The sequence below is a fragment of the Solanum tuberosum genome, unplaced genomic scaffold (genome assembly GCF_000226075.1).
Source record: "Solanum tuberosum cultivar DM 1-3 516 R44 unplaced genomic scaffold, SolTub_3.0 scf00472, whole genome shotgun sequence".
NCBI lineage: Eukaryota > Viridiplantae > Streptophyta > Magnoliopsida > Solanales > Solanaceae > Solanum > Solanum tuberosum.
The window spans coordinates 306,265-331,952 of record NW_006239396.1 but is presented as its reverse complement, the minus strand read 5'-3'; the positions used below and the strand labels follow the sequence as shown (position 1 = coordinate 331,952).

At 30.6% G+C, this 25,688-nt stretch overlaps 2 protein-coding genes, 1 long non-coding RNA gene and 1 other non-coding gene across 5 annotated transcripts; all 4 read right to left on the bottom strand.

Annotated features, from left to right (window-relative positions):
• Positions 1 to 504: 504 nt before the first annotated feature.
• TRNAT-AGU (transfer RNA threonine (anticodon AGU)) lies at positions 505 to 578 on the bottom strand. Its single transcript has one exon. It is a non-coding gene; the product is annotated as a tRNA-Thr (tRNA).
• A 325-nt stretch (positions 579 to 903) lies between these two features.
• Positions 904 to 8,003, bottom strand: LOC102577817 (uncharacterized). 2 transcript variants are annotated; one of them, NM_001288267.1, is given in 13 exon segments: positions 912 to 1,174; positions 1,252 to 1,317; positions 1,643 to 1,661; positions 1,663 to 1,705; positions 2,827 to 2,912; positions 3,140 to 3,209; positions 4,104 to 4,171; positions 4,607 to 4,682; positions 5,343 to 5,389; positions 6,138 to 6,202; positions 6,619 to 6,695; positions 6,792 to 6,862; positions 7,859 to 7,973. In NM_001288267.1, coding segments are annotated over 10 exon segments (579 nt in total). In that variant the 5' UTR covers positions 6,833 to 6,862; positions 7,859 to 7,973; the 3' UTR covers positions 912 to 1,174; positions 1,252 to 1,317; positions 1,643 to 1,655.
• Positions 8,004 to 9,829: 1,826 nt separating this feature from the next.
• On the bottom strand, positions 9,830 to 14,417 carry LOC102585792 (uncharacterized). Its single transcript, XR_368654.2, has 2 exons — positions 13,688 to 14,417; positions 9,830 to 10,049 (listed from the first exon to the last, which is right to left on the bottom strand). It is a non-coding gene; the product is annotated as an uncharacterized lncRNA (long non-coding RNA).
• Positions 14,418 to 14,718: 301 nt separating this feature from the next.
• LOC107058264 (protein LIGHT-DEPENDENT SHORT HYPOCOTYLS 10-like) lies at positions 14,719 to 15,255 on the bottom strand. Its single transcript, XM_015303769.1, has one exon. The coding sequence runs from the start codon at positions 15,253 to 15,255 to the stop codon at positions 14,719 to 14,721; it is 537 nt and encodes a 178-aa protein (XP_015159255.1).
• Positions 15,256 to 25,688: the final 10,433 nt, after the last annotated feature.

Genomic DNA, 25,688 nt, shown 5'->3' with positions numbered 1-25,688 from the left:
AAAGACTAAATTGAACACATTTTGTCATACATGAAGTACTATTTCAATCACCTAGAATATATTGAGGGCCAAAATAAAGCAATCTCAATACATCAAGGACCATTTTGATCATTTTCTCCTTCTATTCTCTACGATAAACTTCCTTCTATTTCTATTGGCATAATACATAAACATGACATTTAAGTTGACTTCAATGGATAACTATGCTCTCTAACTTTGAATGTGCATAAATAGGCACTTGATTTGTTCAAGTTTATACAAGTTTAAGTGTCTACTTGTGCACACCCAAAGTTAAAGGTCATAGTTGTGAATTGAAATCAAGTTAAGAATCATGTTTGTGTTATGTCATTTATATTTTGGGTATCATAAAGAAATCAAGATCTCGAATATCTTATAAACTCTTAAGATATTTATAACGAGATCAAAATATGCTAAATTTTTCTTAATAAACAAATACTTCAAGAGGATCCACAAATACATCCGCAAAAAAGGTTATTCAAAAATTGCTCTCGTTGAGAGTCGAACTCAAGACCTCCCGCTTACTAAACGGGTGCTCTAACCAACTGAGCTACGAGAGCTACTTGATGTACTATTTTCTCATATATTATTTAACGAAACCATCTATTTATTTTGATTTTTTCTTAGGAAGGATATCAATTTAGGATACCTATGAAAGATACTCATGAGGTTATACACCAAGTGCGCGTGTCATTATTATTGTATTTCCTTTACTACAGCATATTTCTTTTTCTAACATGCTTTGATATGTTTTACGCATCATTCTCTTAGTCTAGTCTTCACTTGTGGGATTGATGGCGTACTTGTTGATGTTTTTCATATTTAATCAATCTATCATGTCTAGCAAAAATAAAATTAAGCTTTTGGGGTAAAAGAAAAGATGAAAACAACCATAACTAAGTTAGTTTTGATAAAAGGTTTAAACTAGTCAGAAAGAAAAATCAACAAGATCCTCATATAGCTGTGCCATAATCAAACTGTCACAAAGAAAACTCAACAAATCAAAGAAAGTTCCACAAGATCCTTAGATAGTTGAGACATATTAAATCCACAGTGCTTTTTTTCCTGACAGCTAAATTTCGTCAACGTTCTAGTCGTGAAAAGAGTTTATTCCACTTCTTGTAGGTAATCGTCGATTTCAGCTGGTGTGAGAACTCTGCAAAGAAATGAACATTGCTTAATAACCAGCTCAAAAAAAATCATCTTTTGAGTCAAGGACAAGAGAACACTTGCCTGAATACTTTGTCATTGCCAATGATGCCAATCTCAATGTTTTTTCCAGAGATCTGCCCCTCAAATCTGAATGGATACACAAGGTAACGATTATTGTTAAAGATCAAAATATTCTGGTGCAATGCAGCGAGCGAGTAGTGATCACACTTATAATGAACTGAAGGTTCAAGTGCATGGCAATTTCTGTGTATCCTACTTTTGAGATGACGAACAAGGAAACTCGTGTTTTGATTCTGATGTTAAGCGACGAATCAAAAATAACAGAGGGGATCAGATCATCCGAATCACATCCTTTTCCAAGAAAAGTAACAGGGCTGTGTAGGAACACATTGTACCAAGGGGAGTAACTCGACTACAACAATATGTATGTGAAAAAGGTTGAGATGCTTACCCCTCCTTCAGGGTCAGTATAGCAGTGTGTACAGCATCATCAAGTTCCAATTCCTCCGTGTACCTGGCAGACGCTTGAATATCAGTTTTGAAAGCAAGTAAAAATTCACCAGTAAACATAAAAACCGCTTCAGATTGGCTATTAGTTGGCAACTAACATGATAATCCATTTTTTATAGGAACAATGTGGGCAACATTTTACAGGTGGAAAAGGAAAAATACTTCACATCCTTCTGGGGCTACAAGAGTTTCAACAATTCTGACCGCCAGTGGCTGCTACTATCAGCCAGCAATTAGCAAAAGCTCACTGGTGAATGCTAGTTTCAGAAACATGATCAATTATTTACCATCTCTTTCACTTGACCCTCCGCTTTAGTAGAAGTCTGGTTCATTCATTCATGTGAAACTTGCAGACTTTATGATCCCATGAATTCATCAATCAGTAGAGACTACACTAGACCACACTCTCTTATCCAGTTTCACCACCCTCCAACCCATCTCTCATCATGAAGGTTGTTGAGAATTACACACTGAATCCTGACTTGGTGATGACACGTCCAAGCGTAATAAGAATCATAATGGGTGATAACTGATGAGATTAAGATGATTCAAATTTATTAACCAAGGGCACACGGGATCTTTTACTCAAACACTTACAAGAATACAAAGAGAGGATTTAACAATTGACACACTAGCTCTGCTGGCTGTCTTCTACTCCTAAATTATACCTAATTTGATTATTGCAAAATGATGCAGGTTCCTTGCTCACCAGTTTTACCTCCAACTAATACAAAGTTATACTCGCACAATAATATATACACCAAAATATGTTGCCTACGGAGAATGTTGTCACAGCAAATCAAATGTCTCAACCACTTTCTAATTTCTGGTAAAAAACAGAAGTACAAGGATATAATGTGGTATTAAGAACGTGAACACTTAAAGATGGAGAAAGTTTGTTGCCAAAAAAGGAATGGGTGGAATTGGATGTTTGCGGGCATTATCAGAAGGTAGTATAGTGTTATAATATACCAAAGATTTTAGAGTTCAGTTCACAAGGTAGTGTCCAAGGAGAACCTTCTAAAACTTCTAATGGTATTTTCTATAACTTGATCTGTGTTTGAAGTGTAACTTTTTGAATAGAGTAACTGTGATTGAGTACAACAAAATTCCATAATAACTTACCTCTTCTCTAGAAATGTCTTTGCATTGGACACATTCTTCCCCATGGCTGAGGCCTTCCAAGAGAAGTAAGAACCTGATGGATCCACCTAAATGAGAAAAATAAACTGAATATTTGAACATTTCTAGTATCATAAATCAAAACCCTTTATAGGTTAAACAGGTCATAATCAAGTGAGAGAAGTAACAGGTGAAGCATGGGAATGAATGTATAGACCAACCAACATTAGGTAAAGTAGCTCATATGCACCATAATAACATTGAAGGATAGAAAAAGACGATTGAACACACCAGAACAAAGAGGTAGATAATATACCTGATATAGTTGAGGACCCTTGTCATCATACCCCGCAACCAAGAGTGAAACACCGAATGGCCTTACACCACTGTATATAGAACAAACAGGAATAGATAGAATTAAGAGATTGCAAGAATAAGACTACACAGGATGACTCCTCCTTGTGTATCTGACATTAAGAATCACAAACTGATAAAGACCAAGGAAATCTAGTTTAGTTTCATAACATGAGCAGTGTGCTTTCCAACTGATACTTTCAACCCAAGCAAAAAAGAGAATGGAGAAGTGGAATAAATACTAACGAAGAACACAGAGAACCGAGAACACAAGAAGATAAAAATTGTAGCGGTATTTTCACTCTCTTCCCTTCTCACATGATATTCACATACAAGGTAAAGCTGCTGCTTCTTTTCCAAATTCTTTACTACCAACACCGACATACAAGTTTTAGAGTTTGCATGCCTTCAACTACAGCTGTGTAAACAAGGTTCCACTAGAAAATGAGGGCAACGATGCTTTCAATATATGTATATCCAGTATATGTCAAGGAATTGGTTGATTACACACACTACAGTACGGGCCATTTTTTCTACCATTCAGTAATACCATTTGAGGCAAATATGTATCACCATATTAGCCACAAGCTCCCACATTTAACAACAGTAGTCAAAGTAATGTGCTTCATGAATTTTAATGGTGTCAAATCAACTAATAATAGGCTGACTTCCTTCGACTTTTACCAGTAAATATATCATAATGATGATTGACCATACTACTAAGAGAGGCCAACCACATCACTTAATAAGAAAAATATCAAAGTTAATGTTTGACAAGCCACAAAATGTGTCAATCAGCCTCATAAGATAATAACAACAGAAATTAAATGATTCAAAATGAATATACAAGTAAATGATGCAAATTGCTAATATATGACACTCCATGACTCCATGTTCAGTGAATTATGATATAAAACAGCAGTTACCCTGATTGGGTGAATTCCTGCATGACAGCAGCAGTTTCCCTCACCAGCTGTGTGACAGGTATTGATTCCTATATAAAGACACATTAGGCAAAAACAGTACACATAAGTTATGCTTAAAAAATCAACATCAAACAGGCCCGATGCAACACCAGTAATATTACATTTAGTGGAAAAAGGACACAACAATAACTATTATGCACCGATCCCTAACGAGTTGGATTGGCTTTATGAATCTTCACTGACCATACTGCTCCTAGTTGAAAAAGGACAAAGGGGGAAAAACACACATCTGCTCCCAGAAAGTAAGGGAAAAATGTACTCTTGACAACAGCAATACCAAGATAACATACTCTCAGATACTCCTTCAATGTCCTAATTATGTTAAAGGTTAATTTTTAAGATAATTGTACCAAATACCAGCATACTGGTTAGGATATTATATCACACAGTAACTCCAAACACAACAGAAATCAATCTTAGCAATGGTAAAAACTAATTCATACTTTATAGAGTCGATAATATTGCTCAGCCTGCTTTCTACTTTTTCGCACCAAAACTCGAGAATCAGGGCCCATGCCGCTGCAACAAAGATCATAAGTGTCAGTCAAGAATATGTCTTGACCATTAGAAAAATTGAGGAGGTAAAATTAAATATGTTCAAGCTGGTTTCATCAAACTAAGGAGCTCAGGTAGGGAGAATATGCACCAAGTCACATTTCACAGTGAAAGCAAAGTCCTTCCCCACATATTTTATAAAGTATTTTAAGCTGACTCCATCAAACTATCAATGCAAAGATACATAAGATGTGGCTTTTACTGAACCTGATGCTGCTCATTATGAATAATATTGAATTGGGATAATTATCTGACTTGCACATTCTTTTCATGGAAATTCTGCAACTGAATTCCATAATCTATCAATTGTAAGTGTGTTCACTGGGTCAAATGTGAATAAATATCCAAGAGCCCCACCTCAATTTTTTATATAGTTGAAAACAAAAGCTCATTGTATTGAAATGAACCTCTAATCATTTCATGGTTGACCTTAAACATTTGAGAATAGAAACCATGAACTAGGTCAATTAACTAAACCAACAAAAGAGCTCACCCACCACAAAGGATGGTCATTCATAATCTGAAGACAGTTTTGCATACAACTCTAGCCAGGTTCACCACACATCCTCATATCCTGGAATGTGAAGAGGATAACTGGAGCCAACAAAGATAAAAGGATCTCACCTGTAAACTACTCCAATATTTGGTGTCAAAGTTTGAATCTTTTGCACCTGAATTACACATATAAAAGAAAGAGTATGAAGATGGTTAGTATGACAAGTGTTAAGGGATATACAGCGAAAAAGTGAGAAATCTATTGATATTACCATGAATTCCAAAACAAACCAGTTGTCACGAAGCTTACTACTAATATAAACAAGAAAACAGGAAAAAGGAGATCCACAGTGCTACAGTATAGAGGAGAAGCATTTAAGACCAACAACCATGACTTTGAATGCACGTGTTGCTATGTTGAATGACAGTATTTCGAGATATTTGCAGACTTACTCTCCATAGCAGTAAACTGAACACTACTATCATCTTTATACAACCTTGACATCTAAGAAATTCCTACTGACTGATTACTAGTACTAGAAATAAACACAAAACTATAAATTCTTTTTTTTATGACAAGGGAAACCCGAAGCTGCTACCCTTTGGGTGTGCACAGGGTAAAACCCCCGCTCTCATGCAATAGCTCGCAAACCACAGGAGAGTAACCCGCACTGGGCAATGCGACGAGCTCGACCGAGAAGGCAAACCCCTTGCTTTCGCTGGCAAGGGGTTTCGAACTTGAGACCTCCAACATGAAAGTCCCAAGCCCAAACCAATGGGCCACCCCGAAGGGTCAAAACTATAAATTCTTGCAATCTAGATGAAGTCATAAGGATGTCACACCACGGCTTTGTCAAAAACAAGTACAATCAGTCGTGACTCATGAGTAGACTATGAAGGATGACTTTAAAGAGAAATACTTACAGATGTTTCATCAACCAGGATGGATGGTAGTTTCTTCTCAGTTGCAATTACAACACCATTAGCAGCTGCAATCATCCAATTATAAATGTAAAAATAACTATAAGAACTAGAAATTTATTGTCAAATAAAAAGGAAAGCACAATTATCCAACTTAATTACAAAGAATCCTTTTTATGATTATAGCAGGATACGTCCATCACATTACAAATACATTCTTGACTAAATGAAAGGCCTCAGACAGGATCTGAGAGCATCATCTATATCCATTGAGATCCAAATCAATTATAATAAGTAAAACGGACAAGATCTAATTTGAAATAATCAAGAGCTACCATCTCCGGCATGCTATAAATAAATTTATTTGTGGATTTGTGACTTAATACTAACCAACATAATGACTGGCATAATTGGACATTGCTAGTTAACCATACACTCAAGTACCTAGAGACATAAAAGATGCCCTTATTATAACTTGAGTTACCTTTAATCCCCAGTGACGTTTGACCCGATCCAACTGCTGTCAAGGCATGTTCAATCTGAACCAGCTTTCCAGATGGACTATTTCATAACAAACCATGTTAAGAGAAATTGCAATCAAAAGAAGAAAAGGTATATATAGATTGATATGCATACAGTGCTCCCATAAATTCCTACCTGAAAGTAGTGAGTGAGAAAGAGTATTGACTATCACCCATTGGATTATATGCTAGTCTTCAATAGAGACCCTGAAAAGTAACGAGCCAAGGGAAGGCGCTATTAGAGATTAGGATTAGGAGTCATTGACTTAATTCTGGGTGTGTCCTATTTACTTTAGATGTTGAAGAATCATTTTAAACCATGAACACAAAATTTACCAATACTGCCAAGGAAAAGAATCAATTGCCAACACTCTTTTTTGACAAAAGAACATCTCGTACTTTTCAAATTTTCAATCTACATTTTGTTTTTTCCCAATATATAGTATAAGGGCCAGCTTGTGTACACTTCGACATATCACTAGCCCACCTGCTATAGCCTACCATAGATCTTTAACCAATAAAGGAACTGAATTTTCTCTTTCTTTTTCTATTTATAAAGAACCACTAAGTGAACTAACGGCAGAATGCCAGCAACAAAACATGTGTCAAATAACTAATTCACTGTCTACTACCAGTGTGGTGGACTTAGATGAGATCTGCTAGATAGTGCTGGGAGTTAAATACTCCTCATTTTTCTCAGGTAAATAATCATAAACGCTTTCTGAAAAACAAGAAAGATTCATTAATACATAAATTACCAGTCTAAGTCAAGAAAAAATGCAGAAATTAAAAGATGGGGTAGGAGTAGGGAGCTCAAACCCTACCAGTTTTCATCTTTATCCTTCTATCTACCATTTTATGGAGGAACTAGAGAACCCTAGAAAACAAAACAAAACAAAAATCCAACTTTCCTAGTTCCTCTCAGTAGGTCTAAACAAGGTGCTAAATAAAGTATCAATCACAAATTTATCATTTGAAACAAATCAGCAAACCTAAGTATGTCAACAATCGAAAACTCACAAACTAACAATGCTAAGTTCACAACAACAGCATCAGATTCATAAGTTTAGCCAAATAAAGATAAAATACGATTAGAATCCAGTTCAAATCAATTTCACTGACTATTTAAGCGATTTTAAGGGAGAGAATACAAAACTCAAAATAATGAATCATAGAAGAGAGAGAGATGGAGAGATGGATTACCGGATTCCGGCAGTAAACCAAAGGGATTCCGACGAGGAGCACCGAACGAGCAGACTATCTTTTCGAAGCAAATATTAGGGAAGCGGGTCGAGTGTGGGAGCGGAAGGATGCTTTGGGCTACAAATGGTCGGACTTGGCCCTTTCTACTTTACTTTTTGTTTTCTTGAGGAAAAAGAAATTTAATTTTGTCTTTTTTTTTTATCGAACAATCAAATTAAATCGAATAAAAATTGATGAGTATATATTAGTTTGATACTTTGATTTGATTTTGATTATAAATCATTAAATTATTTGATTTTGACTTATAATCGATTCAAACTAAATCGATAAATATATTTATCCATCAGTCACTCCAACATTCCCAACATCTAATTATAAAAACAAATAATGATTAATAATGATAGGTGTGGTTGATATTGATTAATAACATCTGAATGAAATTATATATAAAATTTTGAGCAAGATTGAAGGTGATTTATGCTGATTTAGGGTCAAAATTCATATTTAAAAATTGTCAATATAACATGTGTATATCACATTGGATGTTTGTATATCAGATACAAATATTCATGGATATGTACATCCAGGGGCGGAGCCAGCATGTCTTTAGGGGGTCATTCGATCGCCCTTCGACGGAAAATATTACTATATATACATGGTTAAAATTATTTTTTAGATATATTTAATAGATGTTGAACCCCCTTAGACTAGTTCGTATGTTTACTCCTTCGAATTTTGAACTCCCTTATTGAAAATCCTGGTTTCGCCACTGTATACATCTATATATATATATAGGAAATAAATGGATATACATTAGGGATACACAAATGAATTCGTCTGCAATCAACAAGAGGGGGTTATTCAATGATAAGCATCTTCCAGCTTTAATCTTAAGATTTTGTGTGTGAGTTATTAAGGAAGCCAAAAAATATATAAAAACTTCTATGGAGCGATTTTTTTTAAAAAAAGTTGTTTGTAATGTCAACTTTTCAATTTGAAAACCAACTTAAATTTGCCTCAAATTAAGGGATTGACATTCAAACTTCTTGAAATATTTCCAACAACATCAGATGTATTATCCAATCGAAAAAAATCATAACTATGCAAATTCAAAAGCAAACTTTCAATAGTCTTTAATAATGCCTTCATGTCCTTCTACGTGTTTCTTTTTTCCTAATGCATTCTTTCATCATATATTTGGTCTTAGGATCGTAAGTTTGTATAAATATAAAAAATTCTACGTTGTTATAAAGAAGTTGTTAAATCGAGAACGTTAATTCAAATTTTATGACATAGAATTGAAAGTTTGAGCTATTAAGAAAATCATAATCTTATTTAATGAATTTTAAATATCGAATATAATATTACCGATGAAGAAGCCAATAAAGATGCACGAATTTGTGTTGGTGGCTATAGTTTACCAAAAAATTTCAACTTAAATTGTTAAACAATAACAATAAGAAGAAATTTGGTTATTTAACTTGTTATTTAGAGGATCGGACGATATTTTAAGTCAATTTTATTTATGTAATTTTCTTTTTAAATTGTTTTGATGTGTGTTACTCGAGCTAAGAGTCTTTAGTAAACAACTTATTTACCTCCATGAGGTAGGGGGTAACATCTTTGTACAATCTACCCTCATCAGTCCTCACTCATGATATTAAATTGGGTATGTTATTATATATTGTTGTTGTCTACTCTTTCTGTTCAGGTTTACTTGTCCAGTTTAGATTTTACACATTCCTTAAAAAATAATGATTGATATAAGTATTTTACCACAATAAAAAGTTTCTCTTGATATGCTAAACTTGTATTTATAGTATATTGGAAAAGAAAAAATGAACGGAGGAAATATCATTTTACTTCTTACCTTTCGTTTCTTTCTTGAAAAAATCAGTTTTGGGGAACTTTATTGCTTAGTACTAAAATTACTTTATTTACCAAAAAAAAAAAGGATAAACTTCCAATTAATTGGCCTGGTAAATAGAAAAAAACTCACTTGTATAAAAGAGTTTAGAATACACAAAAAAAACTTAAAATTTGCTTAAGGCCTCTATAGAACCAAATTATATATAATGATGAAGTAATAGAAATTTGAATTAAATGCCTTTGATTACTGCTAATGGTTACTTTAATTGGCAATAAAATTCTTCCACTCTTTGCAGCAAATCCCTTTTATCCACGCAAAATCCTGCTCATGAAATATAATAATTATATTAGTAAAAATAAGAATTTAAGTTTGATAGACTAACGATATAAAGAGTTTTTATTTCACTAATAATGCATCGTTAGAACAAATTATTATTGTACATATGAATTCTTACTTTAAAAATAAAGTGTTTAAGTTATATATATGAACCATATTGTATGTAAAAAATATTTTACACTAATATAAGTTTGTCTCCTTACAATATGTTAATTTGTAATCTTTTAATAAGATAAATCAGCTACTATAATAAGTTAAGAACTTAACGGTATAAAAATATCTTATATTAACAATGTATTATGCTCCATGGATTTAAAAAGAATAAACATACATATATGTATGACTATTAAAATAGAGTTAAAGTTATATATATAATAATAATTGAGCCTTTGAAATTTACAATATAAGTACACATTACATAATTAATTTCGAACTTGGTAAATCAAATAAGTTAAATCTCAAATTGTCACGTAGCTCAAGGGAAAAATACTCACCGTGAAGCCCAAAAACCTTGAAGTGACACAAAAAGTCGAATCAAAGCAAACAATACCTTGATAATTGGCCGGTCCAATCAAATCCGTAACACAAAGTTAAGTTTAAATATGGAACATTTAAATTTTTTAATTAGCTTAAATTATAAAACTCCACACCAAAGGGAGTGAGATGATTAATAGTTTGTCTTAAGAGGGAAAATCTCTATATGGGGATGATTACTACTAAAAAAGCAGCAGATTAATAATAATTAAGCTGCCCTTAAATCCGATTTCAAAATGCTTATATATTTTTAATATACAAACAGCTTGTTTAAACATTAATTTCTGTAAGGTGGTAAAATACTGTTTTTTTTTTACTTATAATTAACCTTCCCTCTAAATTTTTTTCTCATCCGATATCCGATATTTACTTTAAAATTCGACTAATTTAAATTCAAGTCAGAAAGCTCACCTCACTTAGATAGTAAAACACTCCTATCAAATGCAACTGTTATATCTAAGACTCGATTCCAAGACCTTTTTTTTTAATCAATTACCCGAATAGGGTGTGTTGTATTAGCAAAAAAGAAGTAGAGGGGGCTAAACCTGACCTCAATACAACACTGATTAGTCACAAAAAAAACTAGAAGGCTTACAAAATCTACTATAGAGCCTTATGTAAATTTATGAAAAGGAAAATAACTAGCTTACAAAGAAATTTGTTTTATCATATTTGCTCTGAATACTAGGCCAAAACCTTTTATACTTAAGGATAAAGTACTTATCACTTCACCACAACCTTATAGTAATATCAGTTATTTATAGCAGCAACTTAGACTATTAACATAACCTTTGGTGATAATTCTCTTCTATATCATGTCATTATTATCGAGAGTAGCTCGGTGCACAAAGCATCTCGTATTCACATAAAAATTCAAAGTCCCCAAGTAATATGTCATAATGCAAACATTAGCAGATATTTTCAGAACACATCAACTATATTCATTATTGTTGTTATATATATTACACACACCCAAACAAAAAAAAACTACCTGCATGTCATGAAGAAAATATTTATTTGAGGATACCAATTATGCATGCAATACATATATATTTTAATGAAAAATGTACTAGAACAATCTGACAAAAAAGTGAATAAGTGTAATGCCCCACAAGATCCAATATACACAGTAAGCAATCTTGTAAAGATGCTAAAGGACAATTTTAAACATTATAATTCAGATGCAAAATTTCAAAATTTTGCCCTTCATTAAGATATATTTTAAGTGCTCATTAATATGAGATTATATAATTTATTAATTTAATACTAAGTTAAACAATTGTTTTAATATCTATATGGTTTTTACGTACGTAAATATCTCAAATCATGAAAATCCAATGAAAAATGTTCCCTTTCCCATAAAGAAAAGGAAAGTTGCGGATATATTTTCTAGCCAACTAGTTTACTAACATCGTTGAAATATATACAATATATACATCATTATATATACGCGAGTATGTGTGTATTTAGTATAAAATATACTCTATCTATATATTTTATATGTATTTTCTTAAACTAGATGATCGAAGTTCTCTACAATAAATCTAATTTGATTATATATATATTTAAGACAATGAATAACTCTTATAGTCATACAAATACATGTGTTGACATGTTTAAGACGATATATTTCAAATATTGTATAGTCACATAAATGTTATAACATATTTAAACGACAAGTTTCACAAAAAGTTATTAATTATCTATTCAAGAATACTCCGATGAAAGATGCAAAACCGTATATATAGTACCTCAAATGATTATGTACTGAACATAGTACTACCGTCAGAGATTGTGATGGAGGTGGTAAGTCTATCTTTACGTAATGAAGGTCTCAAATTTAAACTTAGAAAAAGGAGCTACCTTTGGTAGAAGTTTTCTATCTCCTATAACTCCACGATGCAAATCCAAATTAATCAAGCTTACCAAACATAAAGTACCAAATATCTGGGAATTGACAGCTTTATTCATGGCAGAAAGTAAGGAAATTAAAGGGCTAAATTCTTGACCTTTGACCTTTCTTCATACTTCACATGTGTCAAATTCCTTTTTCTTTTTTTTCTTTTGTCATAGTTCTCGAAAGTTGATAGTTAAGAATTATGATGGAATAGATAGAATCTCTTCATCAATAACTAGAAACTTTAAGGTTGAGCCGTAAAAATTAAACAATACTGATAAAGAACGCTTCCCTCTTTAATGAGCATTACGCGGCTCCAAAGAAAATATATAGTAAACATCGGAAGAGACTTTTTTTTAAAATGTTCTGCAAGACTAACTTTTCAGGTAGCTTTAGTTATAATATATATTGAATCGTGTAACAATCTCATCTAAAAAGATTAAAAAAAAATTATTTACTAATATTTGAACCAAATATATGTCATTTTTATATGAAAGAAGTAGAAGTAAAGATTTGAACCCATAATATATACCAAGAACTATAGTTTTGTAGTTGTATATCCACTAGAATTAATTTCTAGGGTTTGAATTTCAGTATCTACTTTTATCTCCCACTAGGTTTTAGATTAATTTCTTATCATCATTAATTTGGAGATTGAAACCTAATTGAATTGGAGACGGATTCAAGATTTTCAGCTTATGAGTTTTTTGGATTACAACTTTTTATCATGTTGCGAATTTTAGATAAATTATTTTAAAAAAATTTATAACATAAAAATAAAATTTAGGTCAAAATTATTGATTAGATACTGCTGAAATCATAATTTTAACCGTAAAACCATCCTTACAAATACTTAGATCTAGTGTGATGAATGTACTCTGAATCCTCACTTCATCTTTGAAGGAAGATCTTTAGAATCTAACTTAATTATATACTTCGAAGATCTTTAGAATCTAACTTAATTATTTACTAGTAGAGTATAAATATTTTCATACTATTGTTATTATACTTTAACATGGTCATGTATAGCGCGTAAGTTATCTGCTTTAATTTTTAGATTACAAAAAACACCTATATATATCTAAACATATCTTACTTCTCATAGATATTATAAAAAGAAAATAAGATAAGCGATCAAAATGACAAATTAGCAGTTTAAGTGAAGTGGTAAAAGCATTGTAAAAGATTTTACCATTTTATAATCAAGAAAATGTGAGGAATCCTGGAGAACTTGCATCATCATGATCTCCCTTACTTGGACTATTAGCCAACTTCTTTTGTTTCTTCTTATAAGCAATGCCACGTGCCTTGGCTTGACATTCCTTCACTTCCCTCAAATACACTCGAATCCCAACGGTCGCGAATGGGTTCGTCTCACTTGACCCACCGTTCTCTTCATAGGCAGCCCTAAGCCTGCCTATGAGTGCATCCAGGCTTCCCCAGGCTTGTCTCAATGGACAAGTGCAGGGAGCTGGTGGGTCAGGTTGACCGTAGAACATACAACCCAGTAAGTGAACCTTTGTTTTCCCAAATTGGTCAAGGTACCGGAGGAACTCTAGGATGTGGTTGCTATGGCAATGAGGAAGGGGGATTGGTGGTCTTTGATTCTTCAAGTAGTGGTTGAAAGTGTTCCAATCTCGACGTTTCTGAGACTCGTATCGACTAGGTGGTTGATCACGACTGGGGGATCTTGACGATCCCTCGGCCAAATCTTTACCCCTAATATCACTACTTGACATGGCTAGAGGAAAAAAATAGATCAAGATTTTGATCAAATTTGTGTAAGTGTAATTGAGTGATACACAAAAAAAGTTGAAGGAAAAAATAAGGTGAAAAATTGGAGGGATGATAAATTGTTTATATCACATCAATGGACCAACTGAGATGATGACAAGAAATAATGGGCCACATGAGTTGCTTTCTTAGCTGCTCCTTTTTCCTTATACATTGTAATTAGCCTCTTCTTTTATTATATTTTTTAAAGTTATACATTTGGTCGATCGATGAAAAATATTTGCATGTTATTATACTTTAACATGGTCATGTATAGCGCGTAAGTTATCTGCTTTAATTTTTAGATTACAAAAAACACCTATATATATCTAAACATATCTTACTTCTCATAGATATTATAAAAAGAAAATAAGATAAGCGATCAAAATGACAAATTAGCAGTTTAAGTGAAGTGGTAAAAGCATTGTAAAAGATTTTACCATTTTATAATCAAGAAAATGTGAGGAATCCTGGAGAACTTGCATCATCATGATCTCCCTTACTTGGACTATTAGCCAACTTCTTTTGTTTCTTCTTATAAGCAATGCCACGTGCCTTGGCTTGACATTCCTTCACTTCCCTCAAATACACTCGAATCCCAACGGTCGCGAATGGGTTCGTCTCACTTGACCCACCGTTCTCTTCATAGGCAGCCCTAAGCCTGCCTATGAGTGCATCCAGGCTTCCCCAGGCTTGTCTCAATGGACAAGTGCAGGGAGCTGGTGGGTCAGGTTGACCGTAGAACATACAACCCAGTAAGTGAACCTTTGTTTTCCCAAATTGGTCAAGGTACCGGAGGAACTCTAGGATGTGGTTGCTATGGCAATGAGGAAGGGGGATTGGTGGTCTTTGATTCTTCAAGTAGTGGTTGAAAGTGTTCCAATCTCGACGTTTCTGAGACTCGTATCGACTAGGTGGTTGATCACGACTGGGGGATCTTGACGATCCCTCGGCCAAATCTTTACCCCTAATATCACTACTTGACATGGCTAGAGGAAAAAAATAGATCAAGATTTTGATCAAATTTGTGTAAGTGTAATTGAGTGATACACAAAAAAAGTTGAAGGAAAAAATAAGGTGAAAAATTGGAGGGATGATAAATTGTTTATATCACATCAATGGACCAACTGAGATGATGACAAGAAATAATGGGCCACATGAGTTGCTTTCTTAGCTGCTCCTTTTTCCTTATACATTGTAATTAGCCTCTTCTTTTATTATATTTTTTAAAGTTATACATTTGGTCGATCGATGAAAAATATTTGCACTAATTTTATATATATATATATATATATATATATATATTATTATTTTAATGGGTGGCTATGTATATAGGGTAGTTTTTCCTATTTTATTCCAAAAGGCCAAATTGGCTAAACATTTCCATTAAGTCATTAACTATACATTTTCTACTAATCTACAAGTATTGTTATGTAACTTTGTCAACATTATCTACTAATCAGTAGTTGCCCAAAATTTTGATATCAATTAGTATCTTTAATTTTTATTTATAATAAAAAGAGACAATGATTTATTATTAGTCCCATTCTATTACTCTAGTTGTATTTCCATTTTATGTAATGGCTTGGTAGGCCGGAAATGCCTGATTTATCAATTTATTCGGTTACTAGAGGATAATCTTGAAGGATAATATTTTTTTCATCCTTAATAAGAGGTTTCGAGTTTGAGTCTATGATATGAAGACATTTTTTTATAGGAATCGCTTTACATACAAAGTGGGACTTTCTGACGCAAATCTAGAATAACAGGGTCCCAAAACGGGTACCTAACATCAGTGGAAAATCCAAAAAAAAAAAAAGTTTTATCCCTCAAAGTGAGATCTAAATTAGTTGGGGCCCAAAGCAGATACCAAATATCAAGTGGAAAAAAAAAAACTAAACAGTACATACATATAAGAAACAAATCAATTTTCAACACAAATACAAGATGTATTTATAATCACTGAACTCAAATTACAACTTAGAATCCAAAGAACAAGGTAATAACAACAGTAACTGAGGAGAGAATACAATGAAGAAGGTAATCACAAGGGAATGATATACTACAAACGAGAATGGAGATGAGAGATAACCGACAATCAAAACTTTGACATAATTTGCATAACCGTTCTTTCTAATTCATAGACCTTGTTAACAATAACTAATTAGGCCTAAATCTCAAATAAAACTCTCTAATATTTTACTCCGCCCAATGATATTAACTAAATTAATCTTATTTATCACGTCTAGCTCATATAACCTTACAAAGTTGTCTTGTTTCACAAGATATACATGTGAAAAATGTAATTTTAACTAGTGCAAACAAAAAGCAAAATAAAGCAAAATAAAATAAAATAAAATAAAAATGGTGCTAACATTTTTCACAACAATTGTACACTTGTTTGACTAGCTAAAAAAAATATGTTTGATTAAAATAATGGAAGACTAGATATATGAAGACCAATAAGTCTTCTTAACACTCAAGTTAATTGATACATCCACCTAAATTCTCCAACATAATATTCTTTTGACTTGATTAGTGAAAGGTTTGGATATGATATAAATAACCAATGAAGATTGCAATAGGATAGATTAAGTTCTTCTGTTCTTAATTTTTTTTAAAAGGTTTCAAATCTAAATTCTGAAAATGAAGAAAATTTGTAGGAAAATCTTCTTAGCTCCTTCATCAAATTCAAACTACCAAGATTTAGATATTATTAATTAGGGGTGTACAAAATCGAACCGAAAATCGAATCAAACCGCAAATCGAGTCAACCCGGAAAAAAAATCCGACTATATTTGGGTTGGTTTGGTTTTAACTAAAAAAAACCATCCCGAGAACACGACATTATATATATAATTTTAAAATTTTATATTATACATAAAAATATTTACTTGATATAATTTTTAAATATTTCTTATACTTTTTCATAGTTTTTAAATATTGAATATTTGTTCTTTAGTTTTACATTGGTTTAGACAATTAAAATACATAATCTAATTTTAATTTCCTTTAATATTTAGTCATGTAACTAATACTTATTAAACTTAATTTTAGCATGATTTAGTACTTTTAAATTATGATCATTTTCATTATGACTTGTTAATTTGCAATATTTGTTTTACGCGATTTCATTATTATTATTTTTGTTAGATATTTTAGTGTCATTAATCATATCATATTGTGTTATATTTTTAAGAAACATCTTAGATAGTTGTATTTTGGTAGGACTAAAGAAATATTTGAATTACAAGTAAATTATATGTTTGTATGAATACTTTATCGGAAAAACCTGAAACAACCCGAAAAACCTGAAAAAATCCAAAAAAATCCAAAAAACCCGAGTTTTATTGGTTTGGTTTATAAATTTAAAAATCCGACACAAATGGTTTGATTTGATATTTGAAAAACCCGAACCAACCCAGCCATGTACATCCCTATTATTAATTATGTATTCCAACACAACAACTGTAAATGTTAGCAATGAGTTATGAATTTAATTTTGGTTATGGTGAATTTTCTTAAAATATATAATATGATTCATATTAAATTTATTGAATTCTACCGAACTGCGTAAATTAAAACTTATAAATATCTCCTATTGCTTATTTGGAGAGAGAGAGATAAGTAAGGTAAGGTAGATGTTGAGTATCTTTCCTATAATTGGGGCTTTTGAGATCTGTTTAGGTTTATGGGAGCAAGATCTTGATATTTATATATATATTTATTATATTATTTTTTAGTACACAATTTGCTCGAAAAAGAAAGGTATATTTTTTATTTATTTATTTATCGATATAATTTAAGACATAATTAAGATTATAACTTTCAGAATTTATTATTATTTTTCTCAAACTCCATCTATTTTAAATCAAACAATAAAATAAAATAAAAATACGCTTTTCGTGTAATCTTCTTCTCTAGCCCAAATCTAAAACTTTAGTCTGGTTGTGTTTTTTTAATGTTTATCATCTTTTTTCTTCATTGAGTCGGAAATCATAATAAAAAGGAGAAGAAAGAAATATAATTCAGAATTTAGATTTAATAAATTCTGTATTTAAGATATTTATATAGATCTGAATTATTTTATTTTTAGAATTATGAATTTGAAATCAATGTTGATAGGAATTTTAGTAGATTTTTATATTTTTAATTATATTTTTATGTTAAAATATTGAATTCAATTGATCTGATAAAATATTTTACCGTCAAAAAGAGGGAGTGGGGGGTGGGGGGACAAACCCACACCTGAAAGGTCTTTGGCTTTGTTTTGTGCATTTTGTTAAGAGACAAAGCATGTTTCATCGTCATATCACACTTTTAAGAGGAATAGTTGAAATCGAAGAACATGACAAAAAAAGGAATCAATATATCATATTATTTTTAAAATTAATTTCATAAGTTACGATCGACTATATAAATTTATTATGTTTTTATTTGTTAATTTTTTCTAAAAAAATAACTAAAGTCATCTTAAGTTGATAATATATAAAGTAAACATAGTTTTACTCAATGAGTTAATTCATTAGTGAGATTTATGTATAATTTAAGTTCAAAATGATCTAGTTGTACTTTGAAAAAATATAAAAAATAAATTTGACTAATTCATACATATGTTTTACTTGATTCGGACGATATAATTTCGTTGATAGAGTTATGTTCCTGCAAGTACATTTTGATTACTAGTTGAATATCTAATTATTCATGCGATAATTATAATAGCTTGTATTTAGCTGATATAGAACTAAAAAGAGCCCAACAACAAAAATAATAAATACTAGAATATATTTATTTGTTGGTTGAGTGACTTAAGCTTATAAATATTTACATTGTAAAACAATAAATAAAACAAGACTATTTATTGAATAACTGTCTCAAAAAGGAATAATTGTAAAATATTGCACTTTTAACTCTCTTTGATGGAATGATTTATGAAAAAATGGTCTTGAATTTTTTATTTTCTTAATCATATACTTTAAAAAATGATTGTTACTCATCAAACATAAGTTATGAGCATAAATTAATTTTGTTTATAAGATAAAATTTTGGGTATAGTGATTGAACGTGCTCAATCGTCCATAAATTCTAGTATATACATGCAAAATTATTTGAATAGCAAATTTGGGCCTTTCATAAGGAAATATTGGCCCAGTGGCTGAAAACATTGTCTTACCATTATTATTTCAAGATAAATATTGGGACAAATTATATGTTTGTTCGGTCCATAAAAGATAATTATATTTATTAATTAAATTTATAATATATCAACATGTATATTTTATGTATATTATATATTAATATATAAAAAATATATATTTATTGACTATTATTTCAAAGAACGGTTATTTATGTGAATTTCTGTCTGACGTTTGGGCCTTCTATCAGAAAATTTGCATTTTGTGTATTTCAACGTTTTGTTCATTATTAATTAGTTTTATCATTTTGTTAATTATGTATTACTCATGTAATTTGCTAACATATTATATGTTATTTACACTGTCAATTAAATTTGATCGACTATATCAAGTTGTTTATTTTATTTTTTCTAGTTATTAAATTAGATTTGTCACAAAACATTAAATATTGTTATTAGTCAAGTTAATCTGATGACGTATCACTGAAATTTGCGAGTGATAAGATCCTTTCATTTTAAACTAAATTTCGAGATTCAAATATTAGAGATGAAAACAATCTTGGTAACAGAGCACTTCAATCTTTTAATGATCCACACACAACAAATCTAATTAGTTGGGATATCATTACATATCCAAGGTTCGAATCCGAGATCTCTGGTTAAGGGAGGAGCAGCCTCATCCGCTACACCACATCCTTTGATGGTAAGATGATAAAAATTGCTATTCATATCATCACAATCTTTTTTGGTGAATATATATCATTTGTTTGGACACGAAGAATTGTATATTATGCGTGATTAAGAAAAATACATGCTAAAATTTGAAAGGGGATTTAAATTATATACACCGATAATTTTTATATATATATTTTTTGAAGGATCAATGGGAACTAACTTTGTTTTGTTTACCGACTAATATTATGAATATGCAATAATTAATCCATATATCATGTCATATTTTTGCTTTTTTTTTTATGTCAAATTGTAGTGATTATATGTGTTGGTAATAATTAGTCCTACAAATTTAATCATTTTTAGCTAGCCGCCTAATCAACAGTTGAAAAGCTAAATATTTAATCATACAAATTTAATTTCAACAGTGATTATATGTCAGTTTATGAAATTAACACTTGTATTAATTTTTCTGATAATGTTTCTAGTAGAAATTATCACACCTTATAATAAATAAAATGATGAAATGTAAATTTATTTTTATTTTAAAAAAAAAAAAACAAGAAAGAAGAAGAGGGTAAGTTAATGTTGTTGAAAAGCTAAGACATATACCCCTAAAATGCTTCCAACAAAAAATTACTACTACTATATGGTTTTATCATTGTTGTCGGAGTGGTGTGATTAGACTTTTACACTTATCGAGAAATCCCACTATAAATAGTATCTTTATAAGTGATTCGTAATTCTGAAGGTAACATAATAAGATGTTTTGCGCTAATTTGAGAGAATCTTTATTACTATTATAACACAGTATCTTAAGAATTGACAGTTCAACTTACGAGTCATCATTATTAAAGTTAAATTTATATCAAAACGAAAGTTTCCCTAATTATGAATTTAGTTCACATTCATGCATTGATGTTCCAAAGGTCTATTAATAGAAAAAGAAGTGGCATTCTTGTGTATAGATGTCTAAAGAGTGAATGATCATGAGGGGGACCTAATTCCTATCCACCTAGCCATCTTATACGTGTTTTTTTTTCCATTCGATGTTTGCAGTTCACATTGAAGTTCCGACAAAATTTGAATCGTGCATTTCAGGGCCCATTAGGAGGTGGTGCTTCCAACAGGATTTTCTCCATACCCAGGACTCAAATTCAATACCTCTTATTAAGAGTGAACAGTTTCACCAATGCACCACAACTCATGTTGATAGCCATCTTACATGTGTTGTTCACGAAAAATATCAGGAAAACATAAAAGAAAAAAAAGACAAGAAAAAAATTCAAATTTAATTGAATTTCGATGCAGATATCAATCATTGAATCGAGAACATAAACAAAAAAAAAAAATAGACCGTAGGAATTTATCAAACCAAGAAATAGATAATTTTATTGTTGAAATATCCGCCAGAAATGGACTCAATATTTTTTTATTTTTTTTCTTTTAACCATCAAGTATTTGAAGTCGATTAGCCATACTAGTTCGAATTCATGCCAAATAGGTCCACCATATATTGGGTAAATCTTTGTTTTATCAACAAGTTTTTTTAATTTTTAGGTTCAAATTCAGGACTTTTAATTAAGAGTAATCTCACCGTATCCGTTGATATGGTACTATCCTTTTAATTAATTACTATATCGTGCATGCATATCCAGAGGCGTATATAGACGAGTTAGAGATTTGACAGGACCCAATACAATTTTAATTTAAATTCTATATTTATATTTTTTTATTTTTAAATATGTATAAATAATTTATTTAGAATTCAAATGAATAGTTAAAATTGTGTTCCAACTTTCTGTTTCCTTAAGTAATTCTCATTTATTTGAACTAATTAATCATAGAGATATTAGTTAGGCTAAGCCCATGTTAATTGAACTACTAACAAATATTTTCTCACTAAAAAAATATTCAATGACTATTTACACAAATATTTTGGTTAAATCAATGAGAAAAGAAAAAATATAATATTTTTCATACAAAAAAATTATAAATTTTTCACTATTTCAATAAGAATATGTTTTTCACAATGCATTTTTTCTAATAAAGTGGTCTGTCGAAAATAAATAAAAAATTTATATTTTATAGCATAAATTTCTCTCTTTTATATTTCTAAAATAACGTTGTCCATTGTGATTTGATGTGTTTGGTGAGCCTTCCCTTTCATAAGTTAAACCCTAACCTAAACCAAAAGATCGTGGATTAGTTTGCACAATTGTGATTACATGTTGTCCATTATGATTAGTTTGCACAATTCGGTCTTGACACGCCTGTTGAGAAAATAATGATTGATATAGTGATTTTATTATTTTATTCATATTAATTGATAAGAGTCTTAAACATATTTACTCACTACATTTTTCAAAGACATTAACTCAATATAAATAAATTGAGGGTATATATAAGAGAGAAGAAGAAAATGTCCTTCCTTAATTTATCGAAAATAACAAATAAAAATGGAAATTAAATTAAAAAATATTTGATAAATAAATAATAACGGAATAATTAAAAGTAATTAATTAACATTAGTTGAGGCTGTCTATGTCTATTTCTCAAGTGGCAAGTTTAAAGCTAGAATCTTCTACTTTATTCTGAATTTCTGATCATACTTACCCTTTTTGTTGCATATGTATACCATCACTTTATTCTATTTGGCATATTGGACCCCTACGACGTGAAATAGATCATTTATATCTTCCGTTACATTTTGAAATTAAAAATGCCCCTTATTATTAGTTTAAGAGATCACAAAAATTATTTTCACATAATTAATTTTTAAAAAAGCACAGGTTGATCCTGTTGGATATTTGTCTTAAGTTTCTTATCACAATTGAGTTTTCCTTATAGAAGAAGAAAAACATATAATCTTCATATTTGGCTAGTCATTTCTGATAGGAAAAAAATTATGATTCTATAATAGTGACTCATTCCTTTTAACATAGGAACATTCACAATGTAGTTCTAGCAGCTTTGAGAATTTTGTGTAGGGGAAAATGTGTGGGACACAAGTGTACGCTAACACTTGTGTGAACATCTTTGTATTTCGCGTGAATTGCAGGAGGTTATTCCTCTCTATATTTTGCACTCTCTTTTATATAGTGAATTGTTGGATGTAGGTCGATTGATCTAACCACGTTAAATCTTTGTGTCTTTTGACATATTTTTTGTTTGTCTTCTTACTTATAATCTTTAGAGATTCACTTTACTAGCTTCCGCATAACACCTAATTATTATGGTCTTTATAGGTCCCTCCTAAAAAAAACACATGCTGTAATTATTTTTCAAAAAGTTGTTTACTAGAATGATAGGTTTTTGGACTATTCGTTTTGTCGTCTTTTTACCGACTAAAACAGTTCACACATTATTTAGGAATTTAACAGTTTTAGTCAAACGATTAAAAATACGTAAAACATAATAATTTCATAAGACGTATATATTCAGTGTGTAATAAATATGTAAAAAGATATAATTGTTGTAAATATATACAAATATACTAATTAAAATTAATAATAATAATTAAAAAAAAACTAAAAGATTCCTATTATTTACATTCTTTACAAAAGTTCATGAATATCTAATATATGCTTATTTATTTTTAACTAAAGGTCTTATGATAGAACGTCAAGAAGGGAAATGTCTAGGTCAGTATCAAGTGAATTCAGTCATATATGACATGATGGAATTCAGACAAAAATATTTGAAATTTAAGTCATATGTAATTGAAGCTATTTGCTTCTAAATTGTTAGAAGTTAGACTTTGGATTTTAGACGTTTATGTCCAAACTTCATATTTGCATGCATAAGTTGAGTTAATATTGTGAAGTTATTTAATTCTCTCGATATTCTTGTACTCTCTTTTATATAATAGATTGTTCATCCTTGTTTGTGGATGTAGGTTAATTAATTAACTAAACCATGTTAAACTTTTGTATCTTCTTTAATATATTTCTCTTTTGTTATCTCTAATTTTATCGTCTTCTGAAATTTACTTTGTTAACCTTACATATGACTCCTAATTATTTCGATCTTACTATTACGAAGAGACAATAATAGAATTATTCCATATAATCCAGTGGTTATTGATGGTTAGCAATCATGACATTCATAATTAGTAGATATTTGAAACAATGAGGAGATAAGATGCATAATTATATCATATATATAGTATAATTTCATAACAAATCATATTGTTGAGATGCTTAGACATATACCCCTAAAATACTTCCCCCACAAATTACTATGTGATTTTATCATATGCATGGTTGAAGGTGATATGATAAGATATTCGTGTTTTTTAAGAGCCCCTGACCTTATATATATAGTGTGATAAGACTTTTACACACGCATGTAAGAGACTCACTATTATAACACAATATCTTAAGAATTGTCGATTCATCTAACGAGTGACCATATTCTCCTCAATAATTTGTAGCAAATGAAAGTTTTTTGTTTAATTATGAAGTGCTAATTAGTAACATTGTTGAGAAGCTACCCTAAGTTGCTTCCAGCACAAAATAATTACTATCTTGTTTCATCAATCATATTATATTGTTGGAGGTAATATAATAAGATTTTCGTGTTTTTTAAGAAATTTCGATATATTGATACAATATCTTAAGATATATTAACTCATAATTTTAAAGGTAGAGTGATAAGACTTTTGCGCTTGTATGTAAAAGACTCCACTATTATGACGCAATATCTTAAGAATTGACGGTTTATCCAACGATCAAATCGTCATATTCTTGACAATAATTTTACCAAGAAAGTTTTTTGCTTAATTATGAAGTGCTAATTATTGAGAAGCTAAGACGCATACCCCAAATTGATTCCAACACAAAACTATTAGGAGTATATATGTGGTTTTATTTATTATTATTGTTGTTGGAGGTGATATGATAAGATGTTTTCGCTTTTTAAGAGGTCCCACTATATTGATACAATATTTTAAGAATTGATTTGTAATTTTAAAAGTAGTGATGTTATAAAACTTTCACGTCTATACAAAAGACTCCATTATGACACAATATCTTTAGAACTGACAATTCAGCTAACGAGTCACTCGTATTCATGACAATAATTTGTCACACGAAAGTTTTTTTTGCCTAAAACGTATACCCAAAAATGCTTATTCCAATACAAATCTACTATGTGGTTTCCTCCGCTTTTGCACCCTTTTCACGAGGTTGATACTGAATAATATCTTAAGAATTGATTTGTAATTTTAAAAATAATGTAACAAGACTTTCATACAATTATAAGAGACTCCATTATTATAACACGGTAGTCACCATTCTTTACAATAATTTGTACCAAATGAAAGTTTGAATACATTTTTAATTTAGGAAAAAATGGATTATATTTCTTCTAGTGTGTGTATAGATGTGAAAGATAGAATGATGAGGGGACCTAATTCAAAAGCTAGCCACCTTATAACATGTGTAATTTATTTAGTTGAATAAAAAAATCAGAAAATAGAAGAAGAGGACGTTTTATCTTGTATTAATCTTGCATATTGTTTCTAATAGAAATTAATTATCACATGTTATTTTAAGAATTGATTCTTAATTTTAAAGGTAGTGAAATAAGATTTTTGCGTTTTTAAAAGATT